This window comes from Amblyomma mixtum, chromosome 6 (assembly GCF_055824585.1).
Source record: "Amblyomma mixtum isolate Tamu chromosome 6, ASM5582458v1, whole genome shotgun sequence".
Classification (NCBI taxonomy): Eukaryota; Metazoa; Arthropoda; class Arachnida; order Ixodida; family Ixodidae; genus Amblyomma; species Amblyomma mixtum.
Window position 1 is genome coordinate 133,821,778 of NC_143017.1, and position 20,819 is coordinate 133,842,596.

Below are 20,819 nucleotides of genomic sequence, written 5' to 3' on the forward strand. Positions count from 1 at the left end.
CTGCTGCTAACTGACGTTGCGCATCAAATGTGTGAATGTCCATTGGATTTGTTTAGTGAAACTTAAACTGTTTTGTAAATGAATGCGTATATTGTTTGGTGCATCATCATTTCAGGGGCGCAACTGCACTACAAGATCTCACTTCAGCCAGCACTGAAGCCATTGTTCTTCGAAGTTCCACAAGCGGAGCTGGATCCACCGTTCGTCGGACGGCAGTGGCTTTTTGATGAAATCGACCAGGTACGCTCTTCGCAACTGTGACTTGTGTCCCAGTTACTAGCTCTGCAGTTTATATCCGGCACTGATATGTTAGCAAAGCTATAGTTGCACTGTATTCCAGCGGTCATAGGCGCTTCAACTCTTTGAAGGGTGCAGGCGTTTTCAGTGTGTCTTACATGTGTGATCCAAAAGCTGTGATAAGTTTCATACTGGACATCCATTGCACAAGCCAGACCATATCACCTATGTCTATGAAAACTTCTGGCAGTATGAAATAGCACTAAGGTCTCAAAAACCACTGAACTATGTACAAAATAACGAAAGCAATGAAACCACTTTGAAATCGCGGTTTCGGAAGGGCTAACAGCACAGAATATGTATGCTAAAATTCTTGCAGGCATGCTTGTGTAAGCATTATGCAGAAGTGCGTGCATGCATTCTCGATGCGAAGCTCTTTGCCCGTACATTCATTTTGCATCAAGTACATACAAATTTTTAAATTTTCATAGCTGTAAATATTTTGAACCTCTGCCTACTCCTGGCTTCTGTGTAAACCATCACTGTGGTGGCAACAAATTTACTCAAATCCCGGGTTTCAAAGCAATCTTGTTGGCAGACCGTGATGTGTTGTGCATCTTGCTTTTGATGCTACACAGGAGTTGCAGAAGGACAACAGCAAGGGTGTAGTCATCGTTGGGTGCCCTGGGTCAGGCAAGACTGCTGCCATTTTGCAATTGGTTGACTACAGCACCTTTGGCCGAAAGAAGGAAGAGGTCACATATGGAACAGCTGGTACGTACCACAGTTTGCTTCCTTAGTGTCCGATAATATTTGGAAATGGGAAAGTACCACGTTGGCCGTGTTTTCCGCTTTTTGAAATTAATTTCTGCTGACCCTTTCCTTTCATTTGGTGAATAATGTCTGTCTTTTAACCGAAGGGCTTTGTTTTGCAATGGCTCCCTGTCACAGTTTTCATTCAACGCGCAAATCAGCGCCGTACGCAGTTTTTTCTCCCCATCACTTTCGATTCACTGCCATCGTAAGCTGCGCACTAAATTCGCCCGTATCGTAAAAGACTATGCACGATCAATACGTAGTAAATGTTATATAAGGCCTGCACTTGAGGAACATTTATTTTCGTCTTGCAGTGCCCTACTTATCTGGCAAACACGTCAGTCTATATTGTATGCCAGCTTTTGTTGCAAAAAATTGATTGTGGGTTGAATTTACACCCATAACTTTTTTTCGCTCAATGAGCATTTGTTAGTATGCCACCTATATCTGTCAGTAGTTAAGCGCCTGCTTGACTAGGGCCACACCCAAGGCGCACTTGAAGTCAGACACGTATACATTTCAGTGTCTTCGAATTCTATAAGCTCTTCAAGCCTACGCCATTAGGCCTAAACACGGCCACATGCTGGCTGGCTATCGGGCCGACAAAAGCCTGCACCCGCAACACAGTTGCCATGAAGCACACTGCCATGCAAGCAAATGTGCTATCTACGCGTTCACTGACAGCACATTTGGTTGTGATTACTATGGCAACATGCTGGGGATTAGTAAGTAAAGCCTTGGCGCACTATCTGACGTGCAGGTGTGCGCCTTTGCGAGTCGGAGCGCCGTTGCGCTCTCGGATCTGGCGGTGGCGGCGTGGGCAGTGGCTCTGCATCGTCGGTGTACCAGCCACGGGTGAGCACCAAGCAAGACGGGGCACGCTGCCTGGGAGGCCACCTGGTGGCCTACCACTTCTGCCAGGCGGACAACAACCTCACCTGTCTGGTGCCAGAGTTTGTGCACAGCTTGGCCGCCCAGCTCTGCCAGGCTCCCCAGCTGGTGGCCTACCGAGACCTGCTGCTCAGGGACCAGGGGTGAGTTATATCTCATGTCACTACAGCTTGCATATAAAGCGGTCTCGGTGCAGCTGCACCTGTTGAATTCTGGTGCTTGCCTGTGATGTTGAGCTGTTAATTGAGAGCTGAGTAGCCACTTTCTGATCCGCTTCTTCCTTCTTTTGCTTACTAATGTAAACCACGCTGATGCATGCAGCTGTCAGTAGTGAGGCATCCTCGTTTCAAAGAGATCAAAGTGAACATCCCTTTAAGACTCATCTTTCGTTATATGTGCTTCGATGTGCAAATAACCAGCGTCCATGGGACAGAACTTGAGAAAAGCGCTTTGATGATTTTAACTCGACATAAGCCACTTTCCAAGAGTATAAATGAGCGCGCTTAGCTCAAGGATTTTTTCCCCCGCTTTCCTGCTATCATCTATCACACAACCATGCATATTATTTCAGCATGGAATAAAAAAAGGGGGGGTTACAGTGTAGCTATATGTAAAGCGTTGTGACGCGACAAGACCGTGGAATGTGGTACTTGAATTGCACATGCTGCCGGTGCAATTCACTCGCTGGCAGTTGTGCATACGTGCACGTTGTGGTTTGTGCTTGTGGCACTGTATCGATCACTGGTTCTCTAAAAACTGTCACGTTCATCGGCATTGCTGAGTTTCCCACAGTTCTACCAGCTAAGTTGCTGCGTTAAGAAGAGCACTCATAATCTCTTATGTGTAATCCCATATCTAAATCTTCTTTGTTGTTGTTGTTGATAAATAACCAGAGTAATGCTGATTGTTCGTGAAATACGGGACGTCTCAAAACCATGAATGTGTATTGGACATTTCATTCATTGCATACACTTTTGGCTAGGGCCTTCCCGGAACAGTTTAGATTGCCTCTCTTTTACTGTAGGCACTATGGCTACTGTAGGAAAAGTCTGCTTCCTACTGCAATACGATACAAAACTTTTTTTTCTGGTCTACATGCAGACTTCAAGATGTGCTCAGCCTGCCTTCGTGCCACTCCAACCCCCACGAAGCACTGGTAAAAGGCATCCTGGAACCACTGGGCTCCTTGAGGCAGACAGGTCGCATCCCCAACACCAGCTGCATTATTGTCGTGGATGCACTCAACGAGGCTGAACTGCATAGACCCGACTATGGGGACACTATCACTTCCTTCCTGGCCAGGCACATACTGAAGTTCCCAGCCTGGCTCAAGGTAAAGTATACTGAGAGCTGTCAAAACTAGCCCACCTTGTGGCATGCATGCTATTGAAATATCCTATCGTTCTGCGAGATTTGGGGTCACATTTGTTGTTTTGCTGCTAATGTCATTGCAAACAGTCCACAAAACATTGCTGAAACAAAAATGCTGTCTTGCAAAAGAAAAAAAAAATCAGTTTCACTCATAAGCCTAAAAGAAATTATAATTCAGGATGCTCAAGGATGAATGTACAGTAAAAGCTTGCTATTTCAGACTGCAAGAAACTGAAAAGAATGTTCGAATTAACCGAAAGTTCAAAATATCGACTGTGCCCAAAAGAACTGGCAAAAACTGTTCACACCACAGTAAATTTATCTAGCGAAAGGCTGGGCAGTGGCTGCCTGCTTTTGAGATGAGAACTGCGAAGCAACTACTATTTTTCACAGTTTTGTTAATGCATGCACACTGTCGGGAATGTCGAAGCAGAACTACTCTGAAATGACAGGAGCCTCTGTGGCATTCATCACAGTGTAACGTGATAGCGATTGAGACCCCACACTCTGCAGCATCGTGTGGGAGGAGGCTTCATCACTCAAATATCGAACAGCAAGGGATGAGCGAGCAGTTTTGGCTGTCTGGAGGAACGGAAGAACCTCATGGATGGAAGCAAGGGAAATGCACATTGGTGCCGCAGCAGTTGCCATGCCACCATGCCGTGTGCTGATGCGAAGCTCGGAAATTTGAAACTATGCGGTCGGACTACATTTTGAAGACTGGGCCCTCTGATTGTGTTCAATGCTGTTGACCTCACTTCTGAGGTACACAGGCGACACTGCACCATGCAACTCCGGTTTGAGGAAGACTATTTGGATGATTGCTTGCCCTGCCAGTCATACCTCGACATTGCCACCCATCGGGAGCCTGTCTGAATTAACTGGTGCAAGATCCTCAGAGTCTGAATTCGCGAGCGCCCAACCCCAAAGACTTACGTGGGCGTTGGCTGGGACCATGGCGGAAGTCCGAATTATCCTGGTTTCCGAGTTAGTGGGGATTGAATTTACAAAATTTTTTGTTGTACTACTTTTTTTAGAATGTGATGATGTCTTATATGTGAAAACTTAGCCATATGGGCAGAATGCAATGATCAGGCAGCCGTTATAGTTCAGTACTAAAAAAGTGTGGAAAATGCACTGCCCCCTGAATGGTACACTTGCACAGAGGTTCTGTAGAGAAAATGCAAACAGCTCCTTCTTGTAGCTTTCTGACTTGCCTAATACTGGCTTTTGGTTGCTCTTGCTGGTAGAGCCCTGACCAGCAGTGATACTAGTTCTAATGCTTGTCCATACACTGCATAAGGTGTGTGCATACTGTTTATCCCTCTGTACATACTTGTGGACGTTTCTTTGATGCTCCAATTTTGCCTTATGTCTGCCATTTGGTGCTTTAAGTTAGCCTTTGCCTTACGTGATAACATGCAAGTACTGTTTTTTCTTTTTCAGCTGGTCGTTACTGTTCGAACAGTGTTCCAAGAAGTTGCCAAACAGCTGCCCTTCCACCAGATCTCCCTCGATCGCATGTCATCAAATGAGAACTTAATGCGAGACATTGTGGGCTATGTGCTGTTCCGCATTGAGTCTAGCCCATCTGCACGTGCCAACATCACAGTCAATAATGGGAAGCAAGATGGCTCAACACATGCAAGGTATAATTCTGTCATCTCCAGCAGATCAAAATTTTGTTTCATTGCTGTCATGAGTCTCTAGGGCTGCAGCGAGATTTTATTCAAACAAGCAATACTTTTAATGGCCATTCACTAACAATATCTACAATTTGGGCTAGATTTCAGCATGTTGTGCAGCAACTGCCACATACTACTACGTTGGGAATGTACAGGGTGTTGTATATCATTCAGTATACAGATATATCATTATAGAAATTCTGTAAACTGCAGAGCACCACTTTTGAGGTTGAGTTATTTGTATCTTGCCAAGCGGGCACCCATTCAATCATTCGTGGAGATGATAACTGATTAGCTGTGTGACATGTTTTAATTCATCAGTTCTATTTCATCTGTACTGTATAAAATGAAACACCCGTTATGCAGTATTTTGTTTTGAACTTAAGGAATTATGGACAGTTAGATTGCAAGCCATTATTTCATTTGTCTTTTTTTGCATATTCCTTCACTTTCATCCAAATCCTTAGAATGCTGCAAACACTGAATAAAAAGCACAGACACATAACAGGGCAAATAGGCAGATTAAGTTTAAACTCCACTCATTGTACAAGTGATTGGCTGCTCTGTGAATGTCAGAAGGGCAAAAATACGACCGCATTGCCTCTTGAAATCGTTTGCATGGTAGTGTCATGGTTTTATGCCCTGCTGTAGCGACTTTCTCTGGCTTGCATGGAGAGAAAGTGTGAATATCTCGGTCAACTCTTTTTCCACGGCTGAAAGCTTCTCACCGCAATTGTCAGTTTGACGCAGCTCCTACCCATTAATCACGACATGCTTGGTATATCCAGGTTTGCCAACCACTTGGCCAATCTGAGCAAAGGCTGCTTCCTGTATGTCAAGCTGACCATGGACCTCATAGAGCGTGGTCATCTAGTGGTCAAGAGCAGCAGCTACAAGGTCCTGCCTGTCAGCCTGAGTGAAGTGTACCTGCTCAACTTCAACTTGAAGTTCACCACAACCAGAGCATTTGAGAGGGTATGGAGATTACTGCTGTGCAGTGCACCTTTGCTTTTCTTAAAAAAAAAAAAACTCTGCAAGAGTTCAGTCAGGTTAACTTTTGAATTAACTAAACACATAATAAAAACATCTGTTCATTACCATCAAATGGCACTGTTTAATGACAGCCCCATATTAATGATGAATCGCACAAAAACTTTTGGGTCCATAGTTCATGCTTTATCATAGTTGTCCCAACCTGCTCTGTGCAACACATATTAAAAACATTTGATTGTTCGTGTACAGTCAGTTGAAAAATGTTCAGAGTTGTTGGTGAAGGCAGAGAAAGATTTATTTTTGCACAACCACTTATGCAAATTGCCTGGAATGCATGTGTTGAGGATTTGCGGGGTCGCAGCGGAGCACCAGAGCAAGATGACCAGCGTGGCAGGCTTCCCGGAGACTTGTTCGTACCATCGGCTCCCTCGTCCCAACCCCTGCAAAGCCTTCAACGCCTACAGGACTGTCTTCAGCATCTGCGCCCAGTGCCGCCTCGCTCAACTGCCCATCAAGTCTTTGTGCACCCCGACCTTGCTTCCTCGACGCATGTTTTTCTCAGGCGAGACGCTGTAAAGGCGCTTCTTACCCCCGCATACGACGGCCCGTACCGCGTCCTCAACAGGACGACAAAGTCAGAGACAATCCTGCACGATGGTCGTGAAGAGGTCGTCTTCCTCGATCGACTCAAACCCGTGTACCTCGAGACATGTCCCCAGGAGCTCCCCTTCGATGCTGCCGGCCCACCTGCAGACCTGCTTGCCGCCGTGGCTACTCCATCTCTGCCCCGTCGGCGCGTACATTTCGCCGTTCCGTCTAGGCGGGGGGCCCTATAGCGCCCGGCGACGCTATAAAGCGCTGGCGCTGAGATCGGCGTTACAGCGCTCACTAGAAGAAAATAAAGATGGACAGCGCGTGCTCGGAGCGCACGCCCGGCACGGGCTGTTCGGAACTAGAAGCCAGCCACGCTGGTCATCTTGCTCTGGTGCTCCGCTGCGACCCCGCAAATCTTCAACACATGCAAGTATGAGAAGACATGCATGATTCATCTGCTGGTACCAACATCAGGGGACTGGGCCACAAGGCAGCACTACAGCATATTTGTTCCCAAGCATCAATTGTGCCCTATAAACCTTTTCTCTAGCTCTAAATTCGTGGCTTATTCTTAAAAATTGTCACTGCAGTGTTCTTTGTCATGTTTAACTTCATTTTATTGCTCATCCCATTACCTTAATGTTAAAGAAATCATTTCCGTTAAGGATGAATTGACTGAAAAAATTTGAATTGTAATATCTTTAAATTAATGCATGAGAAGATATTCTTGAGAACCAGCTGAAGGCGCACACAACAGCAAGTTACACTCACAAAGCATCCTATCTGCTTGCTGCTGTGAAGTCAAATTTTCTTGACCGTATTTAACAGTATGGTATGTTTGTTCTCGTTACAGGTGCAAAGCCTCCTACAGGTGTGCATGGCATCACTGGCGCCACTGCGGCCACACGAACTCTACCACAGTGTCAACGCAGGCGCCACGTATGAGCCCATGACATGGGCTGACTTCCAGCAGCGTCTCACTACACTCACAACGGCTCAGTTCATAATTCAGCGCAATGACGACTCACTCATGTTAGCACACCCATCTTTGCGGGAGTGGCTCATTCGCCGCGATGAGAACGACAGCACCAAGTTTCTCTGTGATGTGAGGTGAGCACTATGCCTCTGTGCTTCCGTGTTCTGTTTAGCTTGTGAGTCACTTTGTGGTGCAGTTTAGAATTAATAAATTTGATGTCCAGATATGTGATATGTGTCCCAGCTGCTAAGTCGAGACGGTGCCTTGATTGCTATAGTAGTGAGACATGATGCAAAAAAAGTGCTATAGTGTTTTTCTGGCATTTTTATAGACCTTCTCATCTGTGAAAGATTTGGCATGTATGCAAGCAGCTCCAGCAGGATGTAGTAAAAAGGGCTGCACATGGGGACTTATATTTTTGCCCTCAAAGATATATATGGGATATACCATTTATAAGCCACATATCCATCACCCAGGCGAATAAGTAAAATGTTAGATGTTATTGCTGACAATACCAGGGCCAAGTATTGTGGTTTCAGAAAGAATGGTACATTGAAAATTTGGTTCATGCGACCTGATTTTAATTTTGAACAGGCTGTGTACACATCATGTTAGTGTGGATTAAAAGGCTACTACTTCAAGATAACACACTTTTAGCCAGAACAAAATGCAAAGGAAAGGTATCTGAGTTGTGCCAGAGCTATACAAAGAAAGCGGTTGCCATAGTTTACAAATTGTTTCCTAGAAATAATCAATATTGACATATTAAGCAGCAAATTTACCTTTACTATGGAACGTTCAGCAATGTGCTGTTTCAGGAACATGAAAAGTGCTCAGAGTGCAGAGACGCCATGAAATAACTTCGGATGGTTTGCTTTAAAGCATATTCTTTATTTTATTGGGCCTTAGTACAGTGGGCTTCTTAACCTAGTAATAAGAGAGTAATTATTCATTGGCATCCATCCAAACGCAGCCTTACGACTACAAAGGTAAGCTGTACAGCTTCCATAGAGCAGCCACATGACTGCGCTTGGGTGGATGCCAGTGAATAGTTACTCCCTTATTGCAAATCAACTCCACCTTGGGGGATTCTCCTAAAAACATTAAAGCTAGACTTACTTAATTCACTTCCAGTTTATTCAACCTAATCAACATCCATATTATTAAAAAGGCTTCATTTAATTCAAACTCTGTTTAATTCAAAACTAAACTATGCTTAATGAGTTTGAATTATTCAGGGCCGACTGTACGTGCACATCAAAAACATATATTACGTGACTTTGGCTAAAGAAAATTAATTTTCTTGCATACAGGGCTCATTGTTACCTATTCAGTGGTGCGGTGTGTAATTCACACAGCCAGAATTCGTAGCATGAATCTATTCCTGGCTGTGTGTGAAGAAGGTGGTGAAATTTAAGTTTTTTTTGGTGATGTTGCATTCCATACTTTTGACTGCTGGTGCACATGCCTTATGACGTGCGTCCAACATTTCACACAATACACATGTCGTTCTGTCTTCTCCCACAGGGCGGGCCATGCATCAATTGCACTGCGCATGTCACGCATTGAGGCACCACTTGATCCCAGCCAGCTGCTGGAGCTTGGCCACCATATACTCAAGGCACACATCTACAAAAACCTCTCTCGAGGCCTCCCTCAGTCATGCACTCCTAGAGACCTGCAGGCTCTGTGGGTCTTCCAGAGTGCCGGATGCGTGTCTTCGGCACTCGTTGCACCTGCTAACCTGCACAGTCCAAATGTCAAGGTACTCTTTCCTTTGCTTGCATCTGTCATAGCTGCATTCGACACCTACTCTCTCTCAGAAGGGTGACAGGGAAGCTGGGGCAGACTATTTAAAGAAACTAGCCAGTGCCTCCTGACAGAACCCTCTTTTTTTTTTTTTTCCTGACAATTGAGTCTAACATTGCTTCTAAGTCCTATGAAGGGATCACAAGTAGAGCAGCGACTTTGGGCAGTTTTTTCTCGGAAGGGATATCTACATCTGTTTAAATCGTGTTTATCACATGTGATGCTACTTTGATTGTTTGCTGCAGAATGCACATTGCACAAAATATCTCTGATTGACAGTGACTGTTTTTCAGCCTGAATCCTCTGATGCTAATATTATAACTGTTCAGAAGAATTGAGCTGCAGTATTCAGTGTACATTTAATGTTTAGTTATATTATCAGTGCTTTCTGGTTGCTGAGTAAACCTTGTCTGTCTGGGTGCCCACCAGTTTTCAGAAGTACAGTGATACCACATTAACATTCTAGCAGTTTCATTCCAGTTGACCTTTGAGTACAATTATTCTTCCCACCATTCTTCAAACACTATTCCTGTTTTAATTTAATTTGCATCTTGAGACTGGAGCTGTGTTGCTGTCACTATATAGTGTCCAATCTGTTCTTTATGTGCACAGGAATCCAGTAGAGCAAGTGTTCATCCTATTCTTTGTCTGAGTGCACTTACTTGCACTCGGACAAACAAAAAGACACGTGTTGTCACAAAGCCATTTGTGGCCATGAGGCCCACAATTTGTGTGCCTTCATTATGTTTTACCTTTGATGCCATGTGTTTATTGGTGCAGGTGAGCCGCCTGCTGCTGCTGGCTCAAGCGGATCCAAATGCACGCACTAACTGCCTGCACAGAGCACCACTGCTGGTGCTATCTGCTTACGAGGGATTCACCGACATGGTCACATCGTTGGTGGAATTCGGAGCTGATGTCAACGTTGCCTCTGAGGTGGGCCGCACAGCCCTCAGCATGGCTTGCCAGCAGGGACATTACGAGATCGCCAAGTACCTGCTGTCATGTGGAGCAAGGGTGGGTACTTCAAGCATGGGTACTTGATCAGCTGTTATAGCCAGGCCCCTTACAGTAGCCAGAGCTGTTATAGGCAGTGCGTGAGGCGTGTGTGTGGGATTTGTCTGTGCTTGTAGAAAGTGACCCTTGTTGTTATCTTGCAGATTGACCATGTGGACAGTGAGGGCCTCTCAGCGTTGGCCTATGCAGCCAGTTCAGGCCACCTGGACCTCGTGGCACATCTTGTGCAGTGCAAGTGGGCAGATGATTTTGGTATCGCACTGGGCCTTCGCAGAGCTGCCCAACAGGCCCTCATCGCAGCTGCAAAGTCTGGACACATTGAGGTATGTGAGCATTGCATGTAATTTTTTCTGGCAGTCAGCAATATGTAACTCAAACACATTCAACCAAAACCTTAAAAAACAAGCCTGCAGAATTCAAAACAACCTACACAATGCAAGATGCATTTCATCCGTCTATAGTTAATTATTTCGCAACAGAATGCATTGTGTGTGCTAAGGCAAATGACACTCACGTGTGGTTTCTTAAGGAAAATTATAACTTTTGGCGCTAGTGAGAATGGCAAGGGGAGTAGCTCTGCCATATACTTCAGACGTTCGTTAGGTAAGTCATTCTCGTGCTAATTTGTAGCGACTGGCCTAGAGCTTCCTGAAAACCCAACCGGAGCTTTGCCAATTCTGCTGGTTTTCTTATGAGTGAATTAATTCAACAAAACATTAATAATGTGCAAAAGACGTTTAACCAAAAAGTGAAAAAAATCACCTGTTCAAAAAAAATCGGTTTCAACGAGCTGTTAAGCACTGCATGCAAGTTATGTAACTGTGCACTGCAACAGTGTGAAGCCAAGGAGCTTGTAGCCATGCATATTGCCAGTACACAGTCTTTGTTCAGTTCATTCAGAATTCACGTAAATTTGTTAACAGCTTGAAAGTGTGAATTCCTGTCTACATGGACTCTCTGTGTTGGATCGCCTATGTACCCAGGTGTGTGAGTTCCTGCTGGACATGATGGAGGTCCAGGTGAACAAGCAGGACGACTTCAGCGGCCACACAGCACTGACAGCTGCGAGCTTGGCTGGTCATCGGGACCTCTGCGCCGTGCTCATGCGCCGCGGGGCCTCAGCTCTTGTGCGCTCCAACGCGGGCGAGCCACCCCTCTGCTGCGCCGTACGCGAGGGCCATTGGGCCGTCACTGAGCTGCTGCTGTGTCACGCGCGTGCCCTCGAACAGGCCGACGCCGTGGGCCGATCACCACTCATGCTAGCAGCTGCCGAGGGGCACCTTGGAGTACTGGAGCTTCTGCTCGCTAAGGGTGCGTTGCCAAAAAATTGCATAAATAATATCTTCAATCGTTTTAGTGACGAACTGGTTCAGTATGGAGTGTGCATTAGAGCATAAGTGCTTAACGAACATACTGAGTAGTGCAGTGCTAAAAGGGCACGAAATAGGCTTTGGAGAATTTTAGAAGTCATTGCTTTTGTCAACACAAGAGTTAATAGAAGTATTAAATGTTGCATTCACCAGAGAGGAAGTTTTGGTTAGATGGTTATGGGCACTTAGTAATAGCCAAGGTGCACACAGTGGAAGCGACCATGTATATTAGTGTATCATATTCACCCAGATACAGTGCAAGCAAGGTTGTAACACATGGGTCCATTTTGCCGGCACGGAGCGAGAAAAGGATTAGTATTCAGTTATTGAATTGTAATAATTCAATTTTAGTGTGAGGAGTGATTTTTTTTCTCACTTCAGTAACCAGTAAACAAAAATTGTATTGCATCCAAGTAAATGAAACTATTTAATTCTATTCAGCACTTTCAGCACCTGGGCACCACAGGAGAAGTTTACCGTGTTAAATGAATTTCTTATTTCCTATCGTTTGTCTATGAGTTACATAGAAACATTTCTATTGTGCATTTTGGGCCTTAGTGCATCATCAGCAGCAGTAGCAAATTGGGTCAGCAGTTCAGTAAACCTGATCAGTTTTTTTTTCGCCTGCTGTGTATAAACTGCACTTCACTCAATTACAAATTATTTAGTTAGCAATCACTTCGGTTAGAGAAAGGAGGTATTATGGAAAAAATGAACTGAGGAGTTCTAAACCTCTCCATGACAAATTCTTACTGAACCTTTTTTGCAGGAGCCAATTTGTTGTGGCAAGACAGAGATGGATTGTCTGCCTTGAGCTGGGCTTGCAGTCGAGGACAACTACAAGCGGCTCAATGCCTCCTGACGCATGGCGCTGAAATCAACCACAGTGACAAGCGAGGCAGGACACCCCTTGATATGGCTGCTATGCAAGGAGATGCTGAAGTGGTAAGCGCTCAGTGCAGCAGCAAACATTCAGCACATTCAACCATGCTTGTGTGCAACTTCCATGTGACAATATGCATGCTCTGTAAACCCTGTCTGGAAATTTTAGAGAAATACGGTAGGCACAGCCACTTTCAGTCTTGTCTTAACTGTCTGCTCTACATTTGTTTACAGATCAAGCTGCTTCTGAACAATGGGGCTGAGATTGAGCATGTGGACCTGAATGGAACCAGAGCTCTTGATCGGGCCATTGGAACTGGAAATCTTGATGCCATCAACTGCTTCCTACAAGCAGGAGCCAAGATAGGTACAGTTGCCCTTTCTGATGCATGTTTTATATCGTACATTAATTTCGAATTAAGTTCATTTCAAACTATGACTTAAAACTGCAATTAAGAATTTTGTAATGACATACTCTTTTCAAGGGTGGGCATCCAACTGTGTAAGTACGGATGGATATGATATGTTTACTGAAACTGCTTTAGCATCACCTTCTGCAGTAACTCTGGCTATGGCATTTGGCTGCTGGGCACAAGGTCGAAGGGACGAATCCTGGCCGCTGCAATCTCATTTTATTGAGGGCAAAATACAAGGCATCCATGTGCTGCGTAATGTCAGTGTACGTTAAGGAACCCCAAGTTGAGGAAATTAATCTAGAACCCTCCACTATTGTTTCTCTCATGGCTTACTTGCACCTTCTGGACATCAAACCTAAGTCCTATGCTGTGCATACCTTTAGTTCCAATACATATTTTATTGATTGCCATGAAATTATGCTTTTCAGGATCACAAACCTGGGAGATGGCAGCTGACAAGCCTGATGTTGTGCACCTTCTGTTGAATAAGCTCCACCAAGATGGAGCTCTTTTATACAGAGTAAGTTACTCCCTTCTGGCACCTGTAGGAAGTGTTATCACTCGCAAGTGTAGAGTCAAAATGATATGGGAATGATATGGTCTGCCTACTGATATGGTATGACAAGTATTTTGGAACCATTCGATCTTTCCTTTGGTGCACCCATTGCATGGTTGTCATGAGGAAAAGTTTTGATGACTCGTGTCACAATTGATTTTCCACAAGAATAGTTCCCATTTTTTAAATGTGTAGACTTGGAGTGATACTTCCTGTTTAATGCACCTATTAATTTGGTAGAAGCAAACTTTGTGATTTTTCCTAGAGACATGGTTCAGTTGTTCTTAATATTAATGCTGTGGGGTAGAAGTTCAGAACTTAATTCTGTCGTTTCATCACTATGGGCCCCTATACTGCACATGTCTAAAAAACTCGAAGATTCGGCAAGAAAATTATTATTATTATTATTATTATTATTATTATTATTATTATTATTATTATTATTATTATTATTATTATTATTACATTATTAAAATGAGAACATTTCTCTAATTTATAAACACCTAAGTATAATAAAACAGTGCACAAGAACTTTGACATAAAACATAGGTATATCAAAAGCAGAACTCGAAATGATTCCATCTCAAACTGGTGCAGAAGCAGGCTTGTTGAAATTTTCAGTGGTTCAGTTGGTAGGGTTACGTTTCACAGTGAGTGATCTTTCAGCAGGCTTCCCACATCTATGGCAGTCGACACTCTGTTTTGGCTTCCCCAAGTTTGCAGGAAAATATAGGTTTAATTCACAATGGTTTGACATTTGTACTGCCTTTATCACATGTTATACACCATGAGCATATACAGGGTTAACTTCATGGTTGGATGTGCACAAAAGGGATTCCTGGGATTGTTTGCGAAAAACGTCTTCCCTCTACACTATTTGCAGAAAGGCCACATGAAGGACGCTGTCCATCGCTACCAGTATGCCCTCAAGAAATTTCCAGCATCTGTTGTGGAGGACGCAGAGAGTGGAAGCACGTTCCTCCAGCTGAAGCACCAGTTGCTGCTCGGACTTGCCAAATGCAAAAGGAAATTGAATGTAGGTAGTCTATGTGCAAATTATTTAAATCCCTTGCTTACAGATACTTGTCCGTCCACAAATGATGGAAGAAAAAGCAGATGAATTCTATTAAAAGCTCTAGGCAAAAAGTACTGGTTAATCAAGCTATTTATTGTGTCTAATCAAGTCGCTTCTCAAGCGTCTCTGTGAAAATTCTAAAGAAACAGTCTTGTCTGCTTTCCTGTTGGTTGATTTCATTTTGTCAACATCAATAATTATTGATAAATCGGTTGCACATTGATATGGTTTCACTGTGATGTGGTAAAACTAAAACTTCTGCCTTTAAATTTTATCTTTTCTTTCCTTTTTGTTGCTAAACCTTTTAAATTCATGTTTTAAGGCATTAAATGTACTTATTTATTTCATACTTGCCTTACTGTTTTCTATTTAACAATAATACAGTGGTTCTTTAACTGCCATTATCATGATTTTTGTGCATGCAGGAACCTGATGCAGCCATCTTAGCAGCAACTCAAGCTATCGAGCTTCGACCAAAGAGCTTTGAGGGCCACTTCATTCGGGCCAAGGCGTATAAAGACAAAGGGTATGATGCAGTTTGTTTTGGCCTTTCCTTGTTTTGGTCTTTCTTCGAACTGCTTGGCCTGCCTCACAGCGTAAGGTATTTAGGGGGGAACACACACGTGAAAGGTGCTGGATGCCAGCGGCCAAATAAAGTACCACTCATAAGTCTCCAAACCAAGCCTGTAATCGCAGCGTCTTCTATCAGTATGAATTGATTTAAATTCCATCCAGGCAGGCTCTGCAGACAGGCCATAGTTCCGCCTAGGCACTACCAGCAAGGTGTGCTGTACTGTGTGAGGCTAGACCCCTTCATAATATGCAGCTTTGCTGCTTTCACTGCTTTTCTTATCGCCATTTTACAGGGAACAATCAACCTTACTTCTTGTGCTCTGCAGATGCCAAGCTGAGGCCCAAGCAAACATAGAGGAAGCTCTCAGACTGGCCCCCATCTCCAACCTGGAGCAGCGGCGAACGCTGCTCAAGGTGCAGGAGGAAATTGGCTCAGGAGATGTTGACCTCTCCAGCACCCAGTACATGTCAACAAGAAGGTATGAGGTCTCTTGGGAAGTGTCCAAGTGCTTTCATGCAATTTGCTCAAAAGTAGCTCTATTGATCTAACTCAAACTCAGCTGCCTCCCTCTTGCATTTTCATCTCCGAATCTCTGGCCTTTCAGCCAATAGTGTATTTAGGGCTAAAGGGTTCTTAAATTTGCAGAGAAATTTCTCAAACTATGAACGACTTGGTATTTGTAAAAAGTGTACTTTCACTTCTCATTGGTGACATTTGGTTAGAACTTTCCTTTGAACCATATATCGATATACATCCATGCATGCTGAGCTGGTTTCAGTCTAGTGGTGACACAACTCCTTTACTCCTTTACATAACCAATCAAGAAGAACTATCAGTTCATGCTGTTGGCCTGGTGCAACTGGTCACAATCTGCCAGGCCAATTTTGGTTAAACTTGTAAAAAACGCCTGATGTGCATGTAGTTTAACATGCTGGCCAACACTTGTCTTTTATCGTAAGGCATAGGTTAGGAGCCGTGCTGCTTAAGGTTGTGCGACAGTAGCACACAGCTACTACATGCAGAACTTTTCGTGAATGCTTTGTATCAATAGACTGATGGTACCAGCAGCAGCCGACTATGCTGCATCTAGAGTGTCCACTCATGGGTTCTTTTAGACACACGTGCACTGGTGCGGAACTGGAAGAACGCTGCCAAGGAAAAGGGCATTTCATGTTTTAGATCTGTGCTCAGTGAAGATACTGACTGGAGCTTCTTTTAAGTTTATTTTTTGCCCTTTCGTTAACCCACCAGCTCTCTGGACAACCAGTCGACCTGCACGGACAGCATGGAACAGGTCTGTGGCATTTCGGTGGACAGCAGGCTCAACTTGGCATCGGTGCACCTGTGAGCGCACTGCCAGAGAGACAGCGGAGCAGGCCTGTGTTCTTCGTGCGTTGCTCCTGGAGAAGGCATTTAGAAACTGCACCCCTCCCCATGCTCGCCCTTCCTGCACTGGCCAAGGAAGCACTCTCCGCACTGTAGCATACCGTGAATTATAGTGACCTTTCTTTTCTCTCCTCCCAGTACCAGAATACACCAAGGTCACTTATCCTACAAGTGCACATGTTACAGGGGAAGAGAAAAAAAGGGGACTCTGAGTATTTATTGCTGTGTCACGTATCTCTCATCTTTGTACATAACAGCCCAACTTTCCTGTATTTATAAGGGCAGTGAGCACGTAAATGAAGCAAAAGAAAATGTGCTGAGGTACACAGAGATCAAGCTGCACTGCCATGCTCCAGAAGAGCTGGTACATAAATTTTACTTGCACACATTTTTGCCTCTGATCACAAAATTTCCCATTCCTGATTGTTTGTGCAGAGTGACTGTGCGCTGGTAGTGGATTCACCTCCATGGCCGAGCATGGGGCAGTTGTGAAAATGAGCAGTCATGATGGGTGCATCCTGCACTGTGTTGAAAGTGCTGTGAAAACATACCTATCACGTTCGTGTCAGAAGCCCAAGCTGCAGTGCTTCTATGTTGTGTTGTGCAATGATTCCTTTCAAAACATGAGCTTATATAAAGACAGATATGGGAGCTGCAATACAAGCCTGTCTTGAAGCATTCCTTTTTATAGTGCGACCTCTCGCGAAAGCTAGTGGGTATGTCAAGGTTAAGACGCACCAGGCTAAATTACCGAAATGGACTTCACTCAAGTCAGCACTGGTACAACATCCAAAAGTGCTGTCCAGGACAAGAGAATGCTGCTGTCCCTTTGGGGTGTGATGAGGTGGTTGGCATGTGGCAGTGTCTGGCTGTGCTGTTTGGTGTACTTACTGCAAGATTCGTGCTTCAGAGTGCATAGTTGCAGTTGCCAGATGGCAGGCTATGACAGTGTGGTTCTTGCGGTTAAAGCCTTTCTCACAGCTCGGCCTGCTGTGGCTTTCTGCCTTTTTCACTGCCTCTTGGACTGCAGCTAAACAGTGGCATTTTTATCGGACAGTTGACACTGCAGCATTGTTGCAGCTGTCAGACTTTAGCCATTGTCATTAAGCATGAAGATGGCGTCTACTTTTGTGTTGTGCAGTTAGCTAATTTTACATACCTGTGTCTTTTTTCTGTACTAGAGAGAAAGTGTAGCGATTTAACTACTATAAGGGAAACATTTTAGGTTCGAACATATGGCATATAATTCGAGTATCTGCCAGCTTTTTAGATGTGTTCACAGAAGCTGGTCAAAAGCAGTTAAGAAAAGGTGGAGGAAATTGTGGACTTAAGTAATTTGTGATTCAAAAATTTTCCAGGAAGCAAAATCTAACCTAACTCCTAGAATAGAAGTCATGCACACTTTTGTCTGAACTCCTTTTAAGTACTGTGACTGGAAAATGAAGCTTCTTATTTATTCAAATTTGGAGTTTTTCATATCAGTGCCCAACTAACGTTGTTTTATTTTTGTGACACAACTACACATCTGCTTCAGACTGTGAAGGTTTGGGCCATAGCCACCAAAAAGTATGTATGAGCCAAACAGATGTGTGTTCCAACACAATATATCACTCGCTGTCATTCATCATCATAAAAAAATTATGGAAAAAAAAAGTTTTTGTGTGGTAGCTTTTTAGAAGATAGCATTGGTTGTTTCTTTGCCATGATACATTAACCAGTGTTCAGCAGAGCTACGTTTTATGGCATAAATATATGCTAGCTTTTAGCATGTGTTTACTCTTTTTACCCTTACTGATAAGTGGATTGTGCAAGTGTAAAAGCATATACTGCATCTGACCACTTCTCATGCTGATTGCTCTTTTGAAGTGTAAAACTGAGAACTTTCATGACTGAAACCACATGAATATTTATTTGCAGTTTTTTTTGCTCACAGTGATCGAGTGTGCATTGGAAATGATGACAAATTAGGACTGCTTAAATATGGTAGCTCAAAACCAGCTACAGTGAAAATCACTAATTTTTCCACGCAGATTCCAGTCTGACTGATTATAGCTGTGATGAATTTTGGCAGTTGCATCTTTAAGCTGCTTGGCAAAGCGTAAGCTTGTCACACTGGGAAGGACTTCCTAAATCCCATTTGTTGAATGTAGTTGATGCTTGGCACTTAGCACAGGCACATCAGAAGGGCAGAAAACAATCACAAGCATTGTTTGTCTGTGTGAGATGGCGTGTTGATTCAGCATTTCTTTAACACACACTACGCATAGCGACTTATGCATTTCTTCTCACTTTCTGAACTCTGAGGCATGAAAATGTATACGGTACTGATGTTTACTTTCAAGTAATTCTTTATACCTTACCCTGTAAAAAGTAATGTTCAATAGTTTTTCTCAAAAACGAAGGTGATTTTGCAAGCACAATAAACATGAAATACTGAGTGCCGTGTTTCTTTTAATTTTGACTTTTCATTTTATATCAGACATTTCTGTGCTTGGGGGCAATAAGTTTAAAATGCTAAACTTGTGCCATGATTGTTTCTGGTATAGAAGCATGCAGAAATTTATCACATTGAGAGTTTTGTTTGTGTTGGGAAACACTGATACTTGGCTTAAGCATCCTGTGAAGTTTGTGTGTTGTGATTGCTACATGAGTTTTCAAGTTTTATGCAGGATGGGCTCAACTTCAGTATTTTTTGCTTGTGCTTAAACAGTGTTTCGAAACAAGTTTGCTTGTGCTGGCAAAAAATATGCTCTGTTATAAATGCCAATGCAGCACTACCACAAGTTGTCTGGCAAGAAATGCTTGTGGCATTAGTGTTGCCTGTCTGCTATCAGATATATATCAAAGTGCTAAATTTACAGGATCGGTCAGTGACCTTGCCTACTCACAGGAGGGAGCTACTTTAATGCTCTACATATTTTGGACGATAAGGTATCATGTAACTCGTGAAACAGGAAGTATATGCAGTCCCATGGATATATTCCATATATAGTGACAAATCTTCTCATGCATTATTCCAGTATGACTGGGGCTAATTTCTTGGGCCCCACTCTAATTTTGTAATTAAGTGGTGATCCAAATTGTATTTCTGTATATAAAAGACAAGTATTTCAAGCTGGGTTTCTTAATTAAAATAAGAACTGCTATTGTGCAAGCAGCACGTGCTACGTAAGCATATTCGTGCTAATAAGTAAATTGTTTTTATATAACCGTACACAAAATTGTCACAACTATATCCTATGGTTGAAGTACTGTGTGTGTGTGTGTGTACATATAAGGGTATTTGTAGATACAGTATACTTTATAGAGAATTATATAGCCACACACATTATACTTCTGTTTCACAGTATACAGTGACACAGGGAAGGCAGGATGTGTACACAGCCATATATATATGTATTCGACAATAAACTAGATTCTTTCCCCTGAAAACTTGTGGCTCTTTCCTCACTGAGATTGTGTTTGCATCTCTGGCATCAACCGAAGAGCACTGAACCAAAGCGAGGTACGTAGATAAAAGGCATGAATCAGCTGACAGCTTCTAAGGCTGAGGCAGAGGCCTTGAGCACCTTGAACTTGGCACTTTTTTCTCATCCATTCATGCAAATCACTACAACCATACACCCAGGCTTAACTACAATAAGTAGCTCCCCTTACGCTGTAGACATGGCTACACACGGATACAGTTAATACAGTTCACCCTTTAAAGGGCCACTGACCAGGGTCCGGACATTTTTGAAAAACAAGCCCACTGCATAGATGAGGCATCGAAGATAACCTCTGCAAAATATTAGAGCCATGCGCGCCCCGAAAAGCTGCGAAAATTCAAATCAAAGCCCGTTCGTTCTTTCCTTCCTTCAAAAACGGGCCCGGCCCACTACTCTGCACCCCGCTGACGTCAAGGGGGGCTACTTTCGCTAAAGGCACTCCATTGGTGCATCGTTCTGACTGACGGGAGAAGGTTGGGCGTAGCCTTGGCGTCGCGTCGTCTGCACAAGGCTTTCCGCAGCGCCTTCTGTTCTGGCTCATGCCTACAAACCCGCATGAAGGAACAAAAAAAAAAAAAACTGCGGAGGGAGCGTGCGGCGACAGCCTTGAACCCTAGCCATAAAAAGTAAAAAAATAGTAAAACTGAGGGAGTTGGTTCGCCCCCCCCCCCCCCCCCCCCCCC

At 43.7% G+C, this 20,819-nt stretch overlaps 1 protein-coding gene across 8 annotated transcripts in view; it reads left to right on the top strand.

The window, feature by feature from the left end:
* rols (zinc-RING finger and ankyrin repeat domain-containing protein rolling pebbles) overlaps nt 1–20,074 on the top strand; it is a 282,854-nt gene extending 262,780 nt beyond the window's left edge. For all 8 annotated transcript variants that reach the window (XM_089549208.1, XM_089549203.1, XM_089549209.1 and 5 more), the window contains 18 exons: nt 116–240; nt 876–1,011; nt 1,814–2,087; nt 3,046–3,277; nt 4,762–4,964; nt 5,789–5,975; nt 7,441–7,697; nt 9,091–9,328; nt 10,153–10,389; nt 10,533–10,712; nt 11,373–11,700; nt 12,529–12,704; nt 12,876–13,008; nt 13,486–13,577; nt 14,497–14,649; nt 15,114–15,214; nt 15,588–15,740; nt 16,514–20,074. In XM_089549208.1, coding sequence (XP_089405334.1) covers nt 116–240; nt 876–1,011; nt 1,814–2,087; nt 3,046–3,277; nt 4,762–4,964; nt 5,789–5,975; nt 7,441–7,697; nt 9,091–9,328; nt 10,153–10,389; nt 10,533–10,712; nt 11,373–11,700; nt 12,529–12,704; nt 12,876–13,008; nt 13,486–13,577; nt 14,497–14,649; nt 15,114–15,214; nt 15,588–15,740; nt 16,514–16,610 — 3,302 coding nt within the window. In that variant the 3' untranslated portion in view covers nt 16,611–20,074. The remainder of the gene's footprint in view (nt 1–115; nt 241–875; nt 1,012–1,813; nt 2,088–3,045; nt 3,278–4,761; nt 4,965–5,788; nt 5,976–7,440; nt 7,698–9,090; nt 9,329–10,152; nt 10,390–10,532; nt 10,713–11,372; nt 11,701–12,528; nt 12,705–12,875; nt 13,009–13,485; nt 13,578–14,496; nt 14,650–15,113; nt 15,215–15,587; nt 15,741–16,513) is intronic.
* The last annotated feature ends 745 nt before the right edge of the window (nt 20,075–20,819 follow it).